Genomic DNA, 21,624 nt, shown 5'->3' on the forward strand with positions numbered 1-21,624 from the left:
TTGTATTCAGCATTTCACTGTGAGGTCTACTACACCTGTTGTATTCAGCATTTCACTGTGAGGTCTACTACACCTGTTGTATTCAGCATTTCACTGTGAGGTCTACTACACCTGTTGTATTTAGCATTTCACTGTGAGGTCTACTACACCTGTTGTATTCAGCATTTCACTGTGAGGTCTACTACACCTGTTGTATTCAGCATTTCACTGTGAGGTCAACTACACCTGTTGTATTCAGCATTTCACTGTGAGGTCTACTACACCTGTTGTATTCAGCATTTCACTGTAAGGTCTACTACACCTGTTGTATTCAGCATTTCACTGTGAGGTCTACTACATCTGTTGTATTCAGCATTTCACTGTGAGGTCTAATACACCTGTTGTATTCAGCATTTGACTGTGAGGTCTACTACACCTGTTGTATTCAGCATTTCACTGTAAGGTCTACTACACCTGCTGTATTCAGCATTTCACTGTGAGGTCTACTACACCTGTTGTATTCAGCATTTCACTGTGAGGTCTACTACACCTGTTGTATTCAGCATTTCACTGTGAGGTCTACTACACCTGTTGTATTTAGCATTTCACTGTGAGGTCTACTACACCTGTTGTATTCAGCATTTCACTGTGAGGTCTACTACACCTGTTGTATTCAGCATTTCACTGTGAGGTCTACTACACCTGTTGTATTCAGCATTTCACTGTGAGGTCTACTACACCTGTTGTATTCAGCATTTCACTGTGAGGTCTACTACACCTGTTGTATTCAGCATTTCACTGTGAGGTCTACTACACCTGTTGTATTCAGCATTTCACTGTGAGGTCTACTACACCTGTTGTATTCAGCATTTCACTGTAAGGTCTACTACACCTGTTGTATTCAGCATTTCACTGTAAGGTCTACTACACCTGTTGTATTCAGCATTTCACTGTGAGGTCTACTACACCTGTTGTATTCAGCATTTCACTGTGAGGTCTACTACACCTGTTGTATTCAGCATTTCACTGTGAGGTCTACTACACCTGTTGTATTCAGCATTTCACTGTGAGGTCTACTACACCTGTTGTTTTCAGCATTTCACTGTGAGGTCTACTACACCTGTTGTATTCAGCATTTCACTGTAAGGTCTACTACACCTGTTGTATTCAGCATTTCACTGTAAGGTCTACTACACCTGTTGTATTCAGCATTTCACTGTAAGGTCTACTACACCTGTTGTATTCAGCATTTCACTGTGAGGTCTACTACACCTGTTGTATTCAGCATTTCACTGTGAGGTCAACTACACCTGTTGTATTCAGCATTTCACTGTGAGGTCTACTACACCTGTTGTATTCAGCATTTCACTGTAAGGTCTACTACACCTGTTGTATTCAGCATTTCACTGTAAGGTCTACTACCCCTGTTGTATTCAGCATTTCACTGTAAGGTCTACTACACCTGTTGTATTCAGCATTTCACTGTAAGGTCTACTACACCTGTTGTATTCAGCATTTCACTGTAAGGTCTACTACACCTGTTGTATTCAGCATTTCACTGTAAGGTCTACTACACCTGTTGTATTCAGCATTTCACTGTGAGGTCTACTACACCTGTTGTATTCAGCATTTCACTGTAAGGTCTACTACACCTGTTGTATTCAGCATTTCACTGTGAGGTCTACTACACCTGTTGTATTCAGCATTTCACTGTGAGGTCTACTACACCTGTTGTATTCAGCATTTCACTGTGAGGTCTACTACACCTGTTGTATTCAACATTTCACTGTGAGGTCTACTACACCTGTTCGGCGAACGTGACAAATAAACTTTGATTTGAAAACATCTGCTGCACAAATACCGACAAACCAATTCGTTTTTATTTTGGCAGAAAATAAACGTGCATATGTGTGTGTGTGTGTGTGTGTGTGTGTGTGTGTGTGTGTGTGTGTGTAGTCTGTGGTGTGTGTGTGTGTAGTCTGTGGTGTGTGTGTGTGTAGTCTGTGGTGTGTGTGTGTGTAGTCTGTGGTGTGTGTGTGTGTAGTCTGTGGTGTGTGTGTGTGTAGTCTGTGGTGTGTGTGTGTGTAGTCTGTGATGTGTGTGTGTGGTGTGTATCAGTCGTCAGCTCCTATGTTGTGGAACAGACAAGACATTGACTCTCCACAGTGGATCCTCCGTACAGCTTCAGACAGGATCAGAGAAACATCAACTGTCTTTATCTTACAGCACTGGAGCTTCTGGGACGAGTGGGGAATCGTGTTGGTTACCACCACCTAGAGAAGAGGGAGACAGAGACAGACAGACGGGCAGAGAGACAGACAGACGGGCAGAGAGACAGACAGAGACAGACAGACGGGTAGAGAGACAGACAGACGGGCAGAGAGAGAGACAGACGGGCAGAGAGAGAGACAGACAGACGGGCAGAGAGACAGACAGACGGGCAGAGAGACAGACAGACGGGCAGAGAGAGAGACTTAATCAAGAGAATCATGAGAAAACTAAAAAAGCTCCCTCAGTTCCCTTCCCCTCCGTTCCCGTCCCCTCCCCTCCCCTCCATTCCCCTCCCCTCCGTTCCCCTCCCCTCTGTTCCGTCCCCTCCGTACCCCTCTCCTCCGTTCCCGTCCCCTCCCCTCCGTTCCCGACCCCTCCGTTCCCGTCGCCTCCGTTCCCCTCCTCTCCGTTCCCTCCGTACCCGTCCCCTCCGTTCCCGTCCCGTCCCCTCCCCTCCGTTCCCGACCCCTCCCCTCCGTTCCCGTCCCCTCCGTTCCCGTCCCCTCCGTTCCCGTCCCCTCCGTACCCGTCCCCTCCGTTCCGTTCCCGTCCCCTCCGTACCCGTCCCCTCCGTTCCCGTCCCCTCCGTTCCCGTCCCCTCCGTTCCCGTCCCTTCCCGTCCCCTCCGTACCAGTCCCCTCCGTTCCCGTCCCCTCCGTTCCTGTCCCTTCCCCTCCGTTCCCGTCCCTTCCCGTCCCCTCCGTTCCCGTCCCCTCCGTTCCCTTCCCCCCCCCGTTCCAGTCCCCTCCGTTCCTTTCCCCTCCGTACCAGTCCCCTCCGTTCCCTTCCCCTCCCCTCCCCCCCGTTCCAGTCCCCTCCATTCCCGTCCCCTCCGTTCCCGTCCCCTCCGTTCCCTTCCCCTCCCCCCGTTCCCGTCCCCTCCGTTCCCCTCCCCTCCGTTCCCCTCCCCTCTGTTCCCGTCCCCTCCCTTCCCGTCCCCTCCGTTCCCGTCCCTTCCTGTCCCGTCCCCTCCGTTCCGTCCCCTCCGTTCCCCTCCGTCCCGTCCCCTCCGTTCCCCTCCCCTCCGTACCAGTCCCCTCCGTTCCCTTCCCCTCCCCTCCCCCCGTTCCCGTCCCCTCCGTTCCCCTCCCCTCCCTTCCCCTCCCCTCCCGTCCCCTCCGTTCCCGTCCCCTCCGTTCCCCTCCCCTCCCCTCCCTTCCCTTCCCCTCCCCCGTTCCCGTCCCCTCCGTTCCCCTCCCCTCCGTTCCCCTCCCCTCCGTTCCCGTCCCTTCCTGTCCCCTCCGTTCCCCTCCCTTCCGTTCCCGTCCCCTCCGTTCCCGTCCCTTCCTGTCCCCTCCGTTCCCCTCCCTTCCGTTCCCCTCCCTTCCGTTCCCGTCCCCTCCGTTCCCCTCCCCTCCGTTCCCGTCCCCTCCGTTCCCGTCCCCTCTGTTCCCGTCCCCTCCGTTCCCGTCCCTTCCTGTCCCCTCCGTTCCCCTCCCTTCCGTTCCCGTCCCTTCCGTTCCCCTCCGTTCCCGTCCCCTCCGTTCCCGTCCTTTCCCGTCCCCTCCGTTCCAGTCCCCTCCGTTCCCGTCCCCTCCGTTCCCGTCCCTTCCCGTCCGTTCCTGTCCCCTCCGTTCCCGTCCCCTCCGTTCCGTCCCCTCCGTTCCGTCCCTTCCGTCCCCTCCGTTCCGTCCCTTCCGTCCCCTCTGTTCCGTCCCTTCCGTTCCGTCCCCTCCGTTCCGTCCCTTCCCGTCCCCTCCGTTCCCGTCCCTTCCCGTCCCCTCCGTTCCCGTCCCCTCCGTTCCCGTCCCCTCCGTTCCCGTCCCCTCCGTTCCCGTCCCCTCCGTTCCCCTCCCTTCCCGTCCCCTCCGTTCCCGTCCCTTCCCGTCCCCTCCCTTCCCGTCCCCTCCGTTCCGTCCCTTACTGTCCCCTCCGTTCCGTCCCTTCCTGTCCCCTCCGTTCCCGTCCCCTCCGTTCCCGTCCCCTCCGTTCCCGTCCCTTCCTGTCCCCTCCGTTCCCGTCCCTTCCTGTCCCCTCCGTTCCCGTCCCCTCCGTTCCCGTCCCTTCCTGTCCCCTCCGTTCCGTCCCCTCCGTTCCGTCCCCTCCGTTCCCTTCCCCTCCGTTCCCTTCCCCTCCGTACCAGTCCCCTCCGTTCCCTTCCCCTCCCCTCCCCCCCGTTCCAGTCTCCTCCGTTCCGTCCCTTCCCCGTCCCCTCCGTTCCCGTCCCTTCCGTCCCCTCCGTTCCGGTCCCTTCCCGTCCCCTCCCTTCCTGTCCCCTCCGTCCCCTCCGTTCGGTCCCCTCCGTTCCGTCCCTTCCTGTCCCCTCCCTTCCCGTCCCCTCCGTTCCCGTCCCTTCCTGTCCCCTCCGTTCCGTCCCCTCCGTTCCGTCCCCTCCGTTCCCTTCCCCTCCGTTCCCTTCCCCTCCCTCCCCTCCCCTCCCCCCGTTCCAGTCCCCTCCGTTCCCTTCCCCTCCCCTCCCCCCGTTCCAGTCCCCTCCGTTCCCGTCCCCTCCGTTCCGTCCCTTCCCGTCCCCTCCGTTCCCGTCCCCTCCGTTCCGGTCCCCTCCGTTCCGTCCCTTCCGTCCCCTCCGTTCCGTCCCCTCCGTTCCAGTCCCCTCCGTTCCGTCCCTTCCGTCCCCTCCGTTCCGTCCCTTCCCGTCCCCTCCGTTCCGGTCCCCTCCGTTCCGTCCCTTCCCGTCCCCTCCGTTCCCGTCCCCTCTGTTTCCGTCCCTTCCCGTCCCCTCCGTTCCCGTTCCTTCCCGTCCCCTCCGTTCCGTCCCTTCCGTCCCCTCCGTTCCGTCCCCTCCGTTCCAGTCCCCTCCCTTCCCGTCCCCTCCGTTCCGTCCCCTCCGTTCCAGTCCCCTCCGTTCCAGTCCCCTCCGTTCCCGTCCCTTCCCGTCCCGTCCCTTCCCGTCCCCTCCGTTCCAGTCCCCTCCGTTCCAGTCCCCTCCGTTCCAGTCCCCTCCGTTCCGTCCCTTCCCGTCCCGTCCCTTCCCGTCCCCTCCGTTCCGTCCCTTCCGTCCCCTCCGTTCCGTCCCTTCCCGTCCCCTCCGTTCCGTCCCCTCCGTTCCAGTCCCCTCCGTTCCGTCCCTTCCCGTCCCCTCCGTTCCGTCCCCTCTGTTCCAGTCCCCTCCGTTCCAGTCCCCTCCGTTCCGTCCCTTCCGTCCCGTCCCTTCCCGTCCCCTCCGTTCCAGTCCCCTCCCTTCCGTCCCCTCTGTTCCGTCCCCTCCGTTCCAGTCCCCTCCGTTCCAGTCCCCTCCACTCCCGTCCCTTCCCGTCCCCTCCGTTCCGTCCCCTCCCTTCCCGTCCCTTCCCGTCCCCTCCGTTCCAGTCCCCTCCGTTCAAGTCCCCTCCGTTCCCGTCCCCTCCGTTCAAGTCCCCTCCGTTCCAGTCCCCTCCGTTCCGTCCCCTCCCTTCCGTCCCTTCCCGTCCCCTCCGTTCCGTCCCCTCCCTTCCCGTCCCTTCCCCTCCGTTCCAGTCCCCTCCGTTCAAGTCCCCTCCGTTCCGTCCCCTCCGTTCCCGTCCCCTCCCTTCCGTCCCTTCCCGTCCCCTCCGTTCCCGTCCGTCCCTTCCCGTCCCCTCCGTTCCAGTCCCCTCCGTTCCAGTCCCCTCCGTTCCGTCCCTTCCCGTCCCCTCCATTCCAGTCCCCCCCGTTCCAGTCCCCTCCGTTCCAGTCCCCTCCGTTCCAGTCCCCTCCGTTCCCGTCCCTTCCCGTCCCCTCCGTTCCCCTCCCTCTCCCCGTTCCAGTCCCCTCCCTTCCCGTCCCCTCCGTTCCCGTCCCCTCCGTTCCAGTCCCCTCCGTTCCAGTCCCCTCCGTTCCCGTCCCTTCCCGTCCCCTCCGTTCCGTCCCCTCCCTTCCCGTCCCTTCCCGTCCCCTCCGTTCCAGTCCCCTCCGTTCCAGTCCCCTCCGTTCCCGTCCCCTCCGTTCAAGTCCCCTCCGTTCCAGTCCCCTCCGTTCCCGTCCCTCCCTTCCGTCCCTTCCCGTCCCCTCCGTTCCGTCCCCTCCCTTCCCGTCCCTTCCCCTCCGTTCCAGTCCCCTCCGTTCAAGTCCCCTCCGTTCCCGTCCCCTCCGTTCCGTCCGTCCCTTCCCGTCCCCTCCGTTCCAGTCCCCTCCGTTCCAGTCCCCTCCGTTCCGTCCCTTCCCGTCCCCTCCATTCCAGTCCTCCCGTTCCAGTCCCCTCCGTTCCAGTCCCCTCCGTTCCAGTCCCCTCCGTTCCGTCCCTTCCCGTCCCCTCCGTTCCAGTCCCCTCCGTTCCAGTCCCCTCCGTTCCGTCCCTTCCCGTCCCCTCCATTCCAGTCCCCCCCGTTCCAGTCCCCTCCGTTCCAGTCCCCTCCGTTCCAGTCCCCTCCGTTCCGTCCCTTCCTGTCCCCTCCGTTCCGTCCCCTCCGTTCCCTTCCCCTCCGTTCCTTCCCCTCCCCTCCCCTCCCCTCCCCCCGTTCCAGTCCCCTCCGTTCCCTTCCCCTCCCCTCCCCCCCCGTTCCAGTCCCCTCCGTTCCCGTCCCCTCCGTTCCCGTCCCTTCCCGTCCCCTCCGTTCCCGTCCCCTCCGTTCCGGTCCCCTCCGTTCCCGTCCCTTCCGTCCCCTCCGTTCCGTCCCCTCCGTTCCAGTCCCCTCCGTTCCGTCCCTTCCCGTCCCCTCCGTTCCCGTCCCTTCCCGTCCCCTCCGTTCCGGTCCCCTCCGTTCCCGTCCCTTCCCGTCCCCTCCGTTCCCGTCCCCTCTGTTTCCGTCCCTTCCCGTCCCCTCCGTTCCCGTCCCTTCCCGTCCCCTCCGTTCCGTCCCTTCCCGTCCCCTCCGTTCCCGTCCCCTCCGTTCCAGTCCCCTCCCTTCCCGTCCCCTCCGTTCCCGTCCCCTCCGTTCCAGTCCCCTCCGTTCCAGTCCCCTCCGTTCCCGTCCCTTCCCGTCCGTCCCTTCCGTCCCCTCCGTTCCAGTCCCCTCCGTTCCCGTCCCTTCCCGTCCCCTCCGTTCCAGTCCCCTCCGTTCCAGTCCCCTCCGTTCCCGTCCCCTCCGTTCCCGTCCCCTCCGTTCCAGTCCCCTCCGTTCCAGTCCCCTCCGTTCCCGTCCCTTCCCGTCCCCTCCGTTCCCGTCCCCTCCGTTCCAGTCCCCTCCGTTCCAGTCCCCTCCGTTCCGTCCCTTCCCGTCCCTTCCCGTCCCCTCCGTTCCAGTCCCCTCCGTTCCGTCCCTTCCGTCCCTTCCGTCCCCTCCGTTCCGTCCCTTCCCCTCCGTTCCCGTCCCCTCCGTTCCAGTCCCCTCCGTTCCAGTCCCCTCCGTTCCGTCCCTTCCCGTCCCCTCCGTTCCCGTCCCCTCTGTTCCAGTCCCCTCCGTTCCAGTCCCCTCCGTTCCCGTCCCTTCCGTCCGTCCCTTCCCGTCCCCTCCGTTCCAGTCCCCTCCCTTCCCGTCCCCTCCGTTCCAGTCCCCTCCGTTCCAGTCCCCTCCGTTCCGTCCCTTCCCGTCCCCTCCGTTCCGTCCCCTCCCTTCCCGTCCCTTCCGTCCCCTCCGTTCCAGTCCCCTCCGTTCAAGTCCCCTCCGTTCCGTCCCCTCCGTTCAAGTCCCCTCCGTTCCAGTCCCCTCCGTTCCGTCCCCTCCCTTCCCGTCCCTTCCCGTCCCCTCCGTTCCGTCCCCTCCCTTCCCGTCCCTTCCCCTCCGTTCCAGTCCCCTCCGTTCAAGTCCCCTCCGTTCCCGTCCCCTCCGTTCCGTCCCCTCCCTTCCCGTCCCTTCCCGTCCCCTCCGTTCCGTCCGTCCCTTCCCGTCCCCTCCGTTCCAGTCCCCTCCGTTCCAGTCCCCTCCGTTCCGTCCCTTCCCGTCCCCTCCATTCCAGTCCCCCGTTCCAGTCCCCTCCGTTCCAGTCCCCTCCGTTCCAGTCCCCTCCGTTCCCGTCCCTTCCCGTCCCCTCCGTTCCCCTCCCCTCTCCCCGTTCCAGTCCCCTCCCTTCCCGTCCCCTCTGTTCCCGTCCCCTCCGTTCCAGTCCCCTCCGTTCCAGTCCCCTCCGTTCCCGTCCCTTCCCGTCCCCTCCGTTCCGTCCCCTCCCTTCCGTCCCTTCCGTCCCCTCCGTTCCAGTCCCCTCCGTTCAAGTCCCCTCCGTTCCGTCCCCTCCGTTCAAGTCCCCTCCGTTCCAGTCCCCTCCGTTCCCGTCCCCTCCCTTCCCGTCCCTTCCCGTCCCCTCCGTTCCCGTCCCCTCCCTTCCCGTCCCTTCCCCTCCGTTCCAGTCCCCTCCGTTCAAGTCCCCTCCGTTCCGTCCCCTCCGTTCCCGTCCCCTCCCTTCCGTCCCTTCCCGTCCCCTCCGTTCCGTCCGTCCCTTCCCGTCCCCTCCGTTCCAGTCCCCTCCGTTCCAGTCCCCTCCGTTCCCGTCCCTTCCCGTCCCCTCCATTCCAGTCCCCCCGTTCCAGTCCCCTCCGTTCCAGTCCCCTCCGTTCCAGTCCCCTCCGTTCCGTCCCTTCCGTCCCGTCCCTTCCGTCCCCTCCGTTCCAGTCCCCTCCGTTCCGTCCCTTCCCGTCCCTTCCCGTCCCCTCCGTTCCCGTCCCTTCCCGTCCCCTCCGTTCCCGTCCCCTCCGTTCCAGTCCCCTCCGTTCCCGTCCCTTCCCGTCCCCTCCGTTCCCGTCCCCTCTGTTCCAGTCCCCTCCGTTCCAGTCCCCTCCGTTCCCGTCCCTTCCCGTCCCGTCCCTTCCCGTCCCCTCCGTTCCAGTCCCCTCCGTTCCCGTCCCTTCCCGTCCCCTCCGTTCCAGTCCCCTCCGTTCCAGTCCCCTCCGTTCCCGTCCCTTCCCGTCCCCTCCGTTCCGTCCCCTCCCTTCCCGTCCCTTCCCGTCCCCTCCGTTCCAGTCCCCTCCGTTCAAGTCCCCTCCGTTCCGTCCCCTCCGTTCAAGTCCCCTCCGTTCCAGTCCCCTCCGTTCCCGTCCCCTCCCTTCCCGTCCCTTCCCGTCCCCTCCGTTCCCGTCCCCTCCCTTCCCGTCCCTTCCCGTCCCCTCCGTTCCAGTCCCCTCCGTTCAAGTCCCCTCCGTTCCCGTCCCCTCCGTTCCCGTCCCCTCCCTTCCGTCCCTTCCGTCCCCTCCGTTCCGTCCGTCCCTTCCCGTCCCCTCCGTTCCAGTCCCCTCCGTTCCAGTCCCCTCCGTTCCGTCCCTTCCCGTCCCCTCCATTCCAGTCCCCCGTTCCAGTCCCCTCCGTTCCAGTCCCCTCCGTTCCAGTCCCCTCCGTTCCCGTCCCTTCCCGTCCCCTCCGTTCCCCTCCCCCTCTCCCCGTTCCAGTCCCCTCCCTTCCCGTCCCCTCTGTTCCCGTCCCCTCCGTTCCAGTCCCCCGTTCCAGTCCCCTCCGTTCCGTCCCTTCCCGTCCCCTCCGTTCCCGTCCCCTCCCTTCCCGTCCCTTCCGTCCCCTCCGTTCCAGTCCCCTCCGTTCAAGTCCCCTCCGTTCCCGTCCCCTCCGTTCAAGTCCCCTCCGTTCCAGTCCCCTCCGTTCCAGTCCCCTCCCTTCCGTCCCTTCCCGTCCCCTCCGTTCCGTCCCCTCCCTTCCCGTCCCTTCCCCTCCGTTCCAGTCCCCTCCGTTCAAGTCCCCTCCGTTCCGTCCCCTCCGTTCCCCCGTCCCTTCCGTCCCCTCCGTTCCAGTCCCCTCCGTTCCAGTCCCCTCCGTTCCGTCCCCCGTCCCCTCCATTCCAGTCCCCCCGTTCCAGTCCCCTCCGTTCCAGTCCCCTCCGTTCCAGTCCCCTCCGTTCCCGTCCCTTCCCGTCCCCTCCGTTCCAGTCCCCTCCGTTCCAGTCTCCTCCGTTCCCGTCCCTTCCCGTCCCCTCCATTCCAGTCCCCCCCGTTCCAGTCCCCTCCGTTCCAGTCCCCTCCGTTCCAGTCCCCTCCGTTCCCCTCCCTCTCCCCCGTTACCGTCCCCTCCCCTTCCCCTCTCCCCGTTCCCGTCCCCTCCGTTCCAGTCCCCTCCGTTCCAGTCCCCTCCGTTCCCGTCCCTTCCCGTCCCCTCCATTTTCCAGTCCCCCCGTTCCCGTCCCCTCCGTTCCAGTCCCCTCCATTCCAGTCCCCCCGTTCCAGTCCCCTCCGTTCCAGTCCCCTCCGTTCCAGTCCCCTCCGTTCCCGTCCCTTCCAGTCCCCTCCGTTCCAGTCCCCCCGTTCCCGTCCCCTCCGTTCCAGTCCCCTCCGTTCCGTCCCTTCCGTCCCCTCCCCTCTCCCCGTTACCGTCCCCTCCCCTCCCCTCCCCTCTCCCCCGTTCCAGTCTCCCCCGTTCCAGTCCCCTCCGTTCCGTCCCTTCCCGTCCCCTCCATTCCAGTCCCCCCGTTCCAGTCCCCTCCGTTCCAGTCCCCTCCGTTCCGTCCCTTCCCGTCCCCTCCCCTCTCCCCCCGTTCCCGTCCCCTCCCCTCCCCTCCCCTCTGCCCCGTTCCAGTCCCCTCCGTTCCCGTCCCCTCCGTTCCCCTCCCCTCTCCCCCGTCCCCTCCCCTCTCCCCGTCCCTCCCCTCTCCCCCGTTCCAGTCCCCTCCCCTCCCCTCTGCCCCGTTCCAGTCCCCTCCGTTCCCGTCCCCTCCGTTCCCCTCCCCTCCCCCCCCCGTCCCTCCCCTCCCCTCCCCTCCCCTCCCCTCTCCCCCGTTCCAGTCCCCTCCGTTCCCTTCCCCTCCATTCTGCTCTTACCTGACTAATGGCTGACTCCTGGAGGATTCTGGGAGCGTCCGCAGACAGGATGGCATGTGTTGCCATGGCGATGATCGGCCCCGCCCCCCTCTCCCTCAGCATCTCCGCTGCCGCCACAAAACCCACTGCATCATCGATGATGTCATCCTGACGTACACACACACACACCAGGTTAACGCACATACACACCTCCCCCGTCCTGCCTTGACGATGTCACACAGCCTCCTCCCCGACCTCTGACCCCAGCCACTCACCACGATGATGGCGATGCGTCCGGCCACATCTCCCACGACTGTGATAGGATGCTTCTCCTTAGGGATACAGACTGACAGAGAGAGAGACGGTAATGAGGCCCGTTATCTACTGACCCAGAGTCAGATGAAGCCCTTTATCTACTGACCCAGAGTCAGATGAAGTCCTTTATCTACTGACCCAGAGTCAGATGAAGTCCTTTATCTACTGACCCAGAGTCAGATGAAGCCCTTTATCTACTGACCCAGAGTCAGATGAAGCCCTTTATCTACTGACCCAGAGTCAGATGAAGCCCTTTATCTACTGACCCAGAGTCAGATGATCTCCTTTATCTACTGACCCAGAGTCAGATGAAGCCCTTTATCTACTGACCCAGAGTCAGATGATCTCCTTTATCTACTGACCCAGAGTCAGATGAAGCCCTTTATCTACTGAACCAGAGTCAGATGAAGTCCTTTATCTACTGACCCAGAGTCAGATGAAGCCCTTTATCTACTGAACCAGAGTCAGATGAAGCCCTTTATCTACTGACCCAGAGTCAGATGATCTCCTTAGGGATACAGACTGACAGAGAGAGAGATGTAATGAGACCCGTTATCTACTGACCCAGAGTCAGATGATCTCCTTTATCTACTGAACCAGAGTCAGATGAGGTCCTTTATCTACTGACCCAGAGTCAGATGAAGCCCTTTATCTACTGACGCAGAGTCAGATGAAGTCCTTTATCTACTGACCCAGAGTCAGATGAAGCCCTTTATCTACTGACCCAGAGTCAGATGAAGTCCTTTATCTGCTGACCCAGAGTCAGATGAAGTCCTTTATCTACTGACCCAGAGTCAGATGAAGTCCTTTATCTACTGACCCAGAGTCAGATGAAGTCCTTTATCTACTGACCCAGAGTCAGATGAAGTCCTTTATCTACTGACCCAGAGTCAGATGAAGCCCTTTATCTACTGACCCAGAGTCAGATGAAGTCCTTAGGGATACAGACTGACAGAGAGAGAGACGGAAATGAGGCCCTTTATCTACTGACCCAGAGTCAGATGAAGTCCTTTATCTACTGACCCAGAGTCAGATGAAGTCAGATGAAGGAACTGTGTGTCTCTAACAGGGAACTGTGTGGTGTGTGTCTAACAGGGAACTGTGTGTCTCTAACAGGGAACTGTGTGTCTCTAACAGGGAACTGTGTGTCTCTAACAGGGAACTGTGTGTCTCTAACAGGGAACTGTGTGTCTCTAACAGGGAACTGTGTGTCTCTAACAGGGAACTGTGTGTCTCTAACAGGGAACTGTGTGTCTCTAACAGGGAACTGTGCGTCTCTAACAGGGAACTGTGTGTCTCTAACAGGGAACTGTGTGTCTCTAACAGGGAACTGTGAGTCTCTAACAGGGAACTGTGTGTCTCTAACAGGGAACTGTGTGTCTCTAACAGGGAACTGTGTGTCTCTAACAGGGAACTGTGTGTCTCTAACAGGAACTGTGTGTCTCTAACAGGGAACTGTGTGTCTCTAACAGGGAACTGTGTGTCTCTAACAGGGAACTGTGTGTCTCTAACAAGGAACTGTGTGTCTCTAACAGGGAACTGTGTGTCTCTAACAGGGAACTGTGTGTCTCTAACAGGGAACTGTGTGTCTCTAACAGGGAACTGTGTGTCTCTAACAGGGAACTGTGTGTCTCTAACAGGGAACTGTGTGTCTCTAACAGGGAACTGTGTGTCTCTAACAGGGAACTGTGTGTCTCTAACAGGGAACTGTGTGTCTCTAACAGGGAACTGTGTGTCTCTAACAGGGAACTGTGTGTCTCTAACAGGGAACTGTGTGTCTCTAACAGGGAACTGTGTGTCTCTAACAGGGAACTGTGTGTCTCTAACAGGGAACTGTGTGTCTCTAACAGGGAACTGTGTGTCTCTAACAGGGAACTGTGTGTCTCTAACAGGGAACTGTGTGTCTCTAACAGGGAACTGTGTGTCTCTAACAGGGAACTGTGTGTCTCTAACAGGGAACTGTGTGTCTCTTACAGGGTAGTTCAGGTAGACCTCTGGTGGTTCTGACTGTCGGAGGAGAGTGCCGTCCGTCCAGCAGGTCCGTCTCTGCATCACCGTGGATCACAGCAATAGACACACGCAACCTCTCGGCGAGGGACTGGGCCCTAGACAACAGAGACAGAGAGACAGACACAGAGACAGACTTAGTTGTAGTGTGTTAATTCATAGCGTCAGGGTAACTCACCTCTTAGAAACAGAGACAGAGAGACAGAGAGACAGAGAGACAGACTTGTAGTGTGTTAATTCATAGCGTCAGGGTAACTCACCTCTTAGCGGAGGACGGTGATTTGGCCACGATGACGGCATTATGGTAGTCTGGAATCTACAGGGAGACAACAAGGAGTTATGGGTAGTGTAGTCCTTCCTCCTGTATGTACTGTAGTAGGAGGGGGTTGTGGGTAGTGTAGTCCTCCCTCCTCCTGTATGTACTGTAGTAGGAGGGGGTTGTGGGTAGTGTAGTCCTTCCTCCTGTATGTACTGTAGTAGGAGGGGTTGTGGGTAGTGTAGTCCTCCCTCCTCCTGTATGTACTGTAGTAGTAGGGGTTGTGGGTAGTGTAGTCCTCCCTCCTCCTGTATGAACTGTAGTAGGAGGGGTTGTGGGTAGTGTAGTCCTTCCTCCTGTATGTACTGCAGTAGTAGGGGTTGTGGGTAGTGTAGTCCTCCCTCCTCCTGTATGTACTGCAGTCGGAGGGGTTGTGGGTAGTGTAGTCCTTCCTCCTGTATGTACTGCAGTAGTAGGGGTTGTGGGTAGTGTAAGTCCTTCCTCCTGTATGTACTGTAGTAGGAGGGGTTGTGGGTAGTGTAAGTCCTTCCTCCTGTATGAACTGTAGTAGGAGGGGTTGTGGGTAGTGTAGTCCTTCCTCCTGTATGTACTGCAGTAGTAGGGGTTGTGGGTAGTGTAGTCCTTCCTCCTGTATGTACTGCAGTAGGAGGGGTTGTGGGTAGTGTAGTCCTTCCTCCTGTATGTACTGTAGTAGTAGGGGTTGTGGGTAGTGTAGTCCTTCCTCCTGTATGTACTGTAGTAGTAGGGGTTGTGGGTAGTGTAGTCCTCCCTCCTGTGTGTACTGTAGTAGTAGGGGTTGTGGGTAGTGTAGCCCTACCTCCTACTGTATGTACTGTAGTAGTAGGGGTTGTGGGTAGTGTAGTCCTACCTCCTCCTGTATGTACTGTAGTAGTAGGGGTTGTGGGTAGTGTAGTCCTCCCTCCTACTGTATGTACTGCAGTAGGAGGGGTTGTGGGTAGTGTAGTCCTTCCTCCTGTATGTACTGTAGTAGTAGGGGTTGTGGGTAGTGTAGTCCTTCCTCCTGTATGTACTGTAGTAGGAGGTGGTTGTGGGTAGTGTAGTCCTCCCTCCTTCTGTATGTACTGCAGTAGGAGGGGTTGTGGGTAGTGTAGTCCTTCCTCCTGTATGTACTGTAGTAGTAGGGGTTGTGGGTAGTGTAGTCCTCCCTCCTGTATGTACTGTAGTAGTAGGGGTTGTGGGTAGTGTAGTCCTACCTCCTCCTGTATGTACTGCAGTAGGAGGGGGTTGTTGGTAGTGTAGTCCTACCTCCTCCTGTATGTACTGTAGTAGTAGGGGTTGTGGGTAGTGTAGTCCTCCCTCCTGTATGTACTGTAGTAGTAGGGGTTGTGAGTAGTGTAGTCCTACCTCCTCCTGTATGTACTGTAGTAGGAGGGGTTGTGGGTAGTGTAGTCCTCCTTCCTCCTGTATGTACTGCAGTAGTAGGGGTTGTGGGTAGTGTAGTCCTTCCTCCTGTATGTACTGTAGTAGGAGGGGTTGTGGGTAGTGTAGTCCTCCCTCCTCCTGTATGTACTGCAGTAGTAGGGGTTGTGGGTAGTGTAGTCCTCCCTCCTACTGTATGTACTGCAGTAGGAGGGGTTGTGGGTAGTGTAGTCCTACCTCCTCCTGTATGTACTGTAGTAGTAGGGGTTGTGGGTAGTGTAGTCCTTCCTCCTGTATGTACTGTAGTAGTAGGGGGTTGTGGGTAGTGTAGTCCTCCCTCCTGTATGTACTGTAGTAGTAGGGGGTTGTGGGTAGTGTAGTCCTCCCTCCTACTGTATGTACTGCAGTAGGAGGGGGTTGTGGGTAGTGTAGTCCTACCTCCTCCTGTATGTACTGTAGTAGTAGGGGGTTGTGAGTAGTGTAGTCCTACCTCCTCCTGTATGTACTGCAGTAGGAAGGGAGAAGCTCTCAGGTTGTCTACTGGGATGTTGAAGAAGCCCTGAATCTCCTTCTGATGAAGATCCACAGTGATGAGATGGGTCAGACCTACACACACACACACACACACACACACACACACACACACACACACACACACACACACACACACACACACACACACACACACACACACACACACACACACACACGTACGTCAGACCTCACAGCGTAGATGAACCGTTATCTCCGACACATTTGATTATAAACACAACGTCTCACCTGCCCTGCACATCAGAGAGGCGATCAGCTTACAGACGATGGATCCCGTTTCCTCATCTTACACTGTTTACTGTAGGGTAGGTACGGCAGCACGCCACACACACTCCTCGCGCACGCCTCACGCACCCATACGCCATCACACACAGCTCCATCAGGCACCGGTTCACATCCCTGCACCACACACACTTTACTGTTACAGTGACACAAATACACAGAGAGGGAGAGCTCCATTGATAGAAGAATTTGAATATTTAAAGTAGTGACTAAAGTATTCCACCCTGAATCTGTAGAACTGGGTGAAATGTGTTAGAATCATAAGACTATAATCTACAATAACCCAGTATTGACGGTGTACACCAGGTGTATCCTGTTATAAACTGACACCAGGTGTATCCTCTTATAAACTGACGGTGTACACCAGGTGTATCCTGTTATAAAGACGGTGTACACCAGGTGTATCCTGTTATAAACTGACGGTGTACACCAGGTGTATCCTGTATAAACTGACGGTGTACACCAGGTGTATCCTGTTATAAACTGACACCAGGTGTATCCTGTTATAAACACGGTGTACACCAGGTGTATCATGTTATAAACTGACGGTGTACACCAGGTGTATCCTATTATAAACTGACGGTGTACACCAGGTGTATCCCTATAAACTGACGGTGTACACCAGGTGTATCCTGTTATAAACTGACGGTGTACACCAGGTGTATCCTGTTATAAACTGACGGTGTACACCAGGTGTATCCTCTATAAACTGACGGTGTACACCAGGTGTATCATGTTATAAACTGATGGTGTACACCAGGTGTATCCTCTATAAACTGACGGTGTACACCAGGTGTATCATGTTATAAACTGACGGTGTACACCAGGTGTATCCTCTATAAACTGACGGTGTACACCAGGTGTATCCTCTATAAACTGACGGTGTACACCAGGTGTATCCTCTATAAACACGGTGTACACCAGGTGTATCCTATTATAAACTGACGGTGTACACCAGGTGTATCCTGTTATAAACTGACGGTGTACACCAGGTGTATTCTGTTATAAACTGACTCCAGGTGTATCCAGTATAAACTGACGGTGTACTCCAGGTGTATCCTGTTATAAAACGGTGACCAGGTGTATCCTGTTATAAACTGACACCAGGTGTATCCTGTTATAAACTGACACCAGGTGTATCTGTTATAAACTGGGTGTACACCAGGTGTATCCTGTTATAAACTGACGGTGTACACCAGGTGTATCCTGTTATAAACTGACGGTGTACACCAGGTGTATCCTGTTATAAAACGGTGTACACCAGGTGTATCCTGTTATAAACTGACGGTGTACACCAGGTGTATCCTGCTATAAACTGACGGTGTACACCAGGTGTATGCTGTTATAAACTACACCAGGTGTATCCTGACACCAGGTGTATTCTGTTATAAACGGTGTACACCAGGTGTATCCTGTTATAAACTGACGGTGTACACCAGGTGTATCCTGTTATAAACTGACGGTGTACACCAGGTGTATCCTGTTATAAACTGACGGTGTACACCAGGTGTATCCTGTTATAAACTGACGGTGTACACCAGGTGTATCCTGTTATAAACTGACGGTGTACACCAGGTGTATCCTGTTATAAACTGACGGTGTACACCAGGTGTATCCTGTTATAAACTGACGGTGTACACCAGGTGTATCCTGTTATAAACTGACGGTGTACACCAGGTGTATTCTGTTATAAACTGACGGTGTACACCAGGTGTATCCTGTTATAAACTGACGGTGTACACCAGGTGTATTCTGTTATAAACTGACGGTGTACACCAGGTGTATACTGTTATATACCAGGTGTATCCTGTTATAAACGGTGTACACCAGGTGTATCCTGTTATAAACTGACGGTGTACACCAGGTGTATCCTGTTATAAACTGACACCAGGTGTATCCTGTTATAAACTGACGGTGTACACCAGGTGTATGCTGTTATAAACTGACGGTGTACACCAGGTGTATCCTGTTATAAACTGACACCAGGTGTATCCTGTTATAAACTGACGGTGAGATGGTCTGGATGATGTAGACGTCTTTCCCTCTGACCGACTCCTGGATCTGGATACGCGTTTCTATGGAGACAAGAGGTCAGGTCAGGGGTCACACAGAACCATCATCCTCCTCCTCCTCCTCTTCCTCACCTCCATTAGAATCCTGGTAGACTTCAGTCTTCCCCAGCTCTACTCCCAGTCTCCTATAGACAGACAGGTTAGGAGGTGTTATATAATACTCAACTAGAGGTGTAGAACGAGAGGTGTAGACAGACAGACAGACAGACAGACAGACAGACAGACAGGCAGGCAGGCAGGCAGGCAGGCAGACAGACAGACAGACAGACAGACAGACAGACAGACAGACAGACAGACAGACAGACAGACAGACAGACAGACAGACAGACAGACAGACAGACAGGTTAGGAGGTGTTATATAATACTCAACTAGAGGTGTAGAACGAGAGGTGTAGACAGACAGACAGACAGACAGACAGACAGACAGACAGACAGACAGACAGACAGACAGACAGAGAGACAGGTTATATAATACTCAACTACAGTCTCCTACCAGAGGGAAAGGTAACATGCTAACCCTGGGGGGTTCATGTCCACTCTAATCAAGGTGTTTCTATCTGACGTGTCCACTCTAGTCAAGGCGTTTCTATCTGATGTGTAGTAAGAGGGAATCATGTCCACTCTAGTCAAGGCGTTTCTATCTAATGTGTAGTAAGAGGGAATCATGTCCACTCTAGTCAAGGCGTTTCTATCTGATGTGTAGTAAGAGAAAATCATGTCCGCTCTAGTCAAGGCGTTTCTATCTAATGTGTCGTAAGAGGGAATCATGTCCACTCTAGTCAAGGCGTTTCTATCTGACGTGTCCACTCTAGTCAAAGTGTTTCTATCTGACGTGTCCACTCTAGTCAAGGCGTTTCTATCTGACGTGTCCACTCTAGTCAAGGCGTTTCTATCTGACGTGTCCACTCTAGTCAAGGCGTTTCTATCTGACGTGTCCACTCTAGTCAAGGCGTTTCTATCTGACGTGTCCACTCTAGTCAAGGCGTTTCTATCTGACGTGTCGTAAGAGGGAGTCATGTCCACTCTAGTCAAGGCGTTTCTATCTGCAACAGCCCTGGTGTAAACTGGAACATCTGGAAAGTGGGTGTGGTCTATTGACTCACTCTGCGATCCTATTGGCCAGCTCCATACAAGAGGGTGAGGAGTTAGCAGAGAACAGGACCAATCGGTCCTTCAGTTTGTCTACATTGGTCTTAGCCCCTCCCTCTGGGGGCGTGGCCAACCCCTGTCTGGGCTGCCACACTTCAGTGAGACCTTCCTGGAAAACACACAACATTATTACCACACAAATCACATTTCATTTGCCAAATACAACAGTGAAATGCTTACTTACCAGCCCTTAACCAACAATGCAGATTTAAGAAAACAGGGTTAGGAAAATAAAACAAAGTTAAATTTTTGTAACATTTTTTTAAATCGCACAATAAAATAACAATAAAGTGTCTACACTTCTCGGGTTTTGCTCAGTGGGCGAAACACTGTCTTGAGTGGGTTTCAGTACCCAAGAGGTTACATTATGTAGTTAACTAACTAATTAACTAACTAACTCTCTCCTCTACAGCTTGGTCCTGGGGCCCCCCTCCCCCATGGGTGCACGTTTTGGTATTTACCCTAGTCCTGGGTAATTTGAATCGGTGTCCTGCCAAGGGGCAGGGGCCCCAGGAGTTTGGTCTTCCGGTACCTTACCTGGTGGTTACCATGGTGACACCGGGGATGTTGATCACCTGGCTGCTCAAGCACTTCCTGATAGCTAAACGTTGTCTAGCAACAAACTAAGGAGTAAAAGTTATTACATACTAAACCACTTATATTTATAAATGTTTCAAAGTCTAAACTAACAAGAATCTAACTAGCTACACTGTAATTGAGAGAGATTTTTTTAGGGGGTTTTAAGTTATCCAAGGTAAAAGCAGCAAGTTGCGGGTTATTACCCCTGCGGTTTATCCAATAATGTATTTATAAACTTCACCGTTTATAGTATTAGATGTGTCCAGGTTGCGATGCTTTGGTTCCTGACAGACAATATAAACAACGTCGTTATCGACTTAAATCTCTCACCAGTTTGCTTTCGGTGTCCAGTATAAAAAACCGTATTAATAATGTTTCTTTCCAAATCAACAACAAGTCAACTCTGGAGACATGAGTTGTGTTGTTTAGTAGACAGACACGTGTAGCACCGTCACCCAGCGGTAGAGTTGAACCTCCCACGTTTTATCCACCTGGAGTCTTTCTGTTTTCACAAGAAACGGATGTTAGTTTTTTTTTTTTTTTTTTTTTTTTTTAGAGATATCTTGTGTGAGAAATAATCAGCAATATTTTAACTCTGGTTTTATCCATAGTGGTGTAGAATGTGTTTTATTATTCTGCTGCTCAAACTAACTTGGTCCGACCGGATACGGAAGCATCCGGAACATGAATATCTGGATCAGAGAGTTTCTAAACCAAGAGGCGCAATATTTTGAGACTTCCGGGAACACTTGTGAAATAGATCAATGAGAGAAATTAACAATTCTTCCTTATTAGTTGTTAATTTTCCTTAAATCTAAAAGGCACAATCTAGACATGTTATTACTCCAACTTCGTGAAAAATGACAAATTGACACGTTTTCATTTTCGTCAGAAACAATTTTATATCAGAAAAGGACTTTGATTTTTTGACTGCCCGCACATGCGCAGTTTTGTCGTGTCGTCGCCATAACAGCACCAACAAATGGAATTGGTTGATTTCTATTGGACAAGCAGCTTAGTCTTTGTCTGGATCATCCAATCAAAAGCGAGAAAACAAAATTAACCCGGAAATAGTTAACCCAAAGAGTTTACCGCGAAATTGAGCGGACAGACGGGGACGGGAGAAGCGAACAAACACGGAACCGACTGAAAAAGTAGTATTGCATAGATATTATTATCATATTATACACCTCGGCTGTCCGGTACATAACCGGTCAACTTTGACTGACTACTAATGGACGAGTATGACGAGATGTTCGGGATAGAGGACGAGTATGAACAACAGTTCGCTGATGAGCTGGAGGTCCTGGCTGAGATGGACTGTGAGTTGTAGCCTAGTTAGATAAAGGATAAAAGTTAGTCTGGTCAATATTTAAAAAAATATCCAAAAGTCTTCTTATTAAACCGACTTTTCTAAACGCGTTGTTTGTTTCGGTCCTTCTGTAGCACAGTTGGTAGAGCATGGCGCTTGTAACGCCAGGGTAGTGGGTTCAATCCCCGGGACCACCCATACGTAGAATGTATGCACACATGACTGTAAGTCGCTTTGGATAAAAGCGTCTGCTAAATGGCATATATTATTATTATATATTTCTCACCTGGGCGTCAGGTGATATAACTCAGAACGGGCATCGTTTTGAAAAGTCGCTTTATAGGGTAGTCAATAGTTAAAAATGTATTTGTCACATGAGCCAAGTACAACAGGTGTAGTAGACCTTACAGTGAAATGCTGAATACAACAGGTGTAGTAGACCTTACAGTGAAATGCTGAATACAACAGGTGTAGTAGACCTCACAGTGAAATGATGAATACAACAGGTATAGTAGACCTTACAGTGAAATGCTGAATACAACAGGTATAGGTAGACCTCACAGTGAAATGCTGAATACAACAGGTGTAGTAGACCTGACAGTGAAATGCTGAATACAACAGGTGTAGTAGACCTTACAGTGAAATGCTGAATACAACAGGTGTAGTAGACCTCACAGTGAAATGCTGAATACAACAGGTGTAGTAGACCTCACAGTGAAATGCTGAATACAACAGGTGTAGTAGACCTCACAGTGAAATGCTGAATACAACAGGTGTAGTAGACCTCACAGTGAAATGCTGAATACAACAGGTGTAGTAGACCTCACAGTGAAATGCTGAATACAACAGGTGTAGTAGACCTTACAGTGAAATGCTGAATACAAGTTCTGAATAGGAACAGTGTAGTAGACCTTACAGTGAA

General features: G+C 54.7%; 1 protein-coding gene, 2 long non-coding RNA genes and 1 pseudogene across 9 annotated transcripts in view; 3 read left to right on the forward strand and 1 right to left on the reverse strand.

Annotated features, from left to right (window-relative positions):
* The first annotated feature begins 301 nt into the window (after positions 1 to 301).
* On the forward strand, positions 302 to 1,410 carry LOC127921225 (uncharacterized). Its single transcript, XR_008108457.1, has 3 exons — positions 302 to 366; positions 1,089 to 1,202; positions 1,317 to 1,410. It is a non-coding gene; the product is annotated as an uncharacterized LOC127921225 (long non-coding RNA).
* Positions 1,411 to 1,826: 416 nt separating this feature from the next.
* On the reverse strand, positions 1,827 to 19,615 carry LOC127921217 (phosphoribosyl pyrophosphate synthase-associated protein 2-like; annotated as a pseudogene).
* LOC127921218 (uncharacterized) lies at positions 15,989 to 17,725 on the forward strand. Of its 7 annotated transcripts, XR_008108449.1 has the most exons (8): positions 15,999 to 16,023; positions 16,116 to 16,183; positions 16,351 to 16,383; positions 16,418 to 16,483; positions 16,515 to 16,582; positions 16,756 to 16,823; positions 16,996 to 17,335; positions 17,550 to 17,725. It is a non-coding gene; the product is annotated as an uncharacterized LOC127921218 (long non-coding RNA). The 7 variants fall into 7 exon arrangements; XR_008108453.1 differs by lacking the exons at positions 16,351 to 16,383; positions 16,515 to 16,582 and having other exon boundaries at positions 15,989 to 16,023; positions 16,418 to 16,450; XR_008108451.1 differs by lacking the exons at positions 15,999 to 16,023; positions 16,116 to 16,183; positions 16,756 to 16,823 and adding an exon at positions 16,198 to 16,283 and having other exon boundaries at positions 16,351 to 16,483.
* An 861-nt stretch (positions 19,616 to 20,476) lies between the features above and the next one.
* The window catches only part of chtf18 (CTF18, chromosome transmission fidelity factor 18 homolog (S. cerevisiae)), a 98,246-nt gene continuing 97,098 nt past the window's right edge, over positions 20,477 to 21,624 (forward strand). The window contains 1 exon segment of the mRNA XM_052504992.1: positions 20,477 to 20,712. Within this exon segment, the coding sequence (XP_052360952.1) occupies positions 20,625 to 20,712 (88 nt within the window). The 5' untranslated portion in view covers positions 20,477 to 20,624.

This window comes from Oncorhynchus keta, unplaced genomic scaffold, assembly GCF_023373465.1.
Source record: "Oncorhynchus keta strain PuntledgeMale-10-30-2019 unplaced genomic scaffold, Oket_V2 Un_contig_2177_pilon_pilon, whole genome shotgun sequence".
NCBI lineage: Eukaryota > Metazoa > Chordata > Actinopteri > Salmoniformes > Salmonidae > Oncorhynchus > Oncorhynchus keta.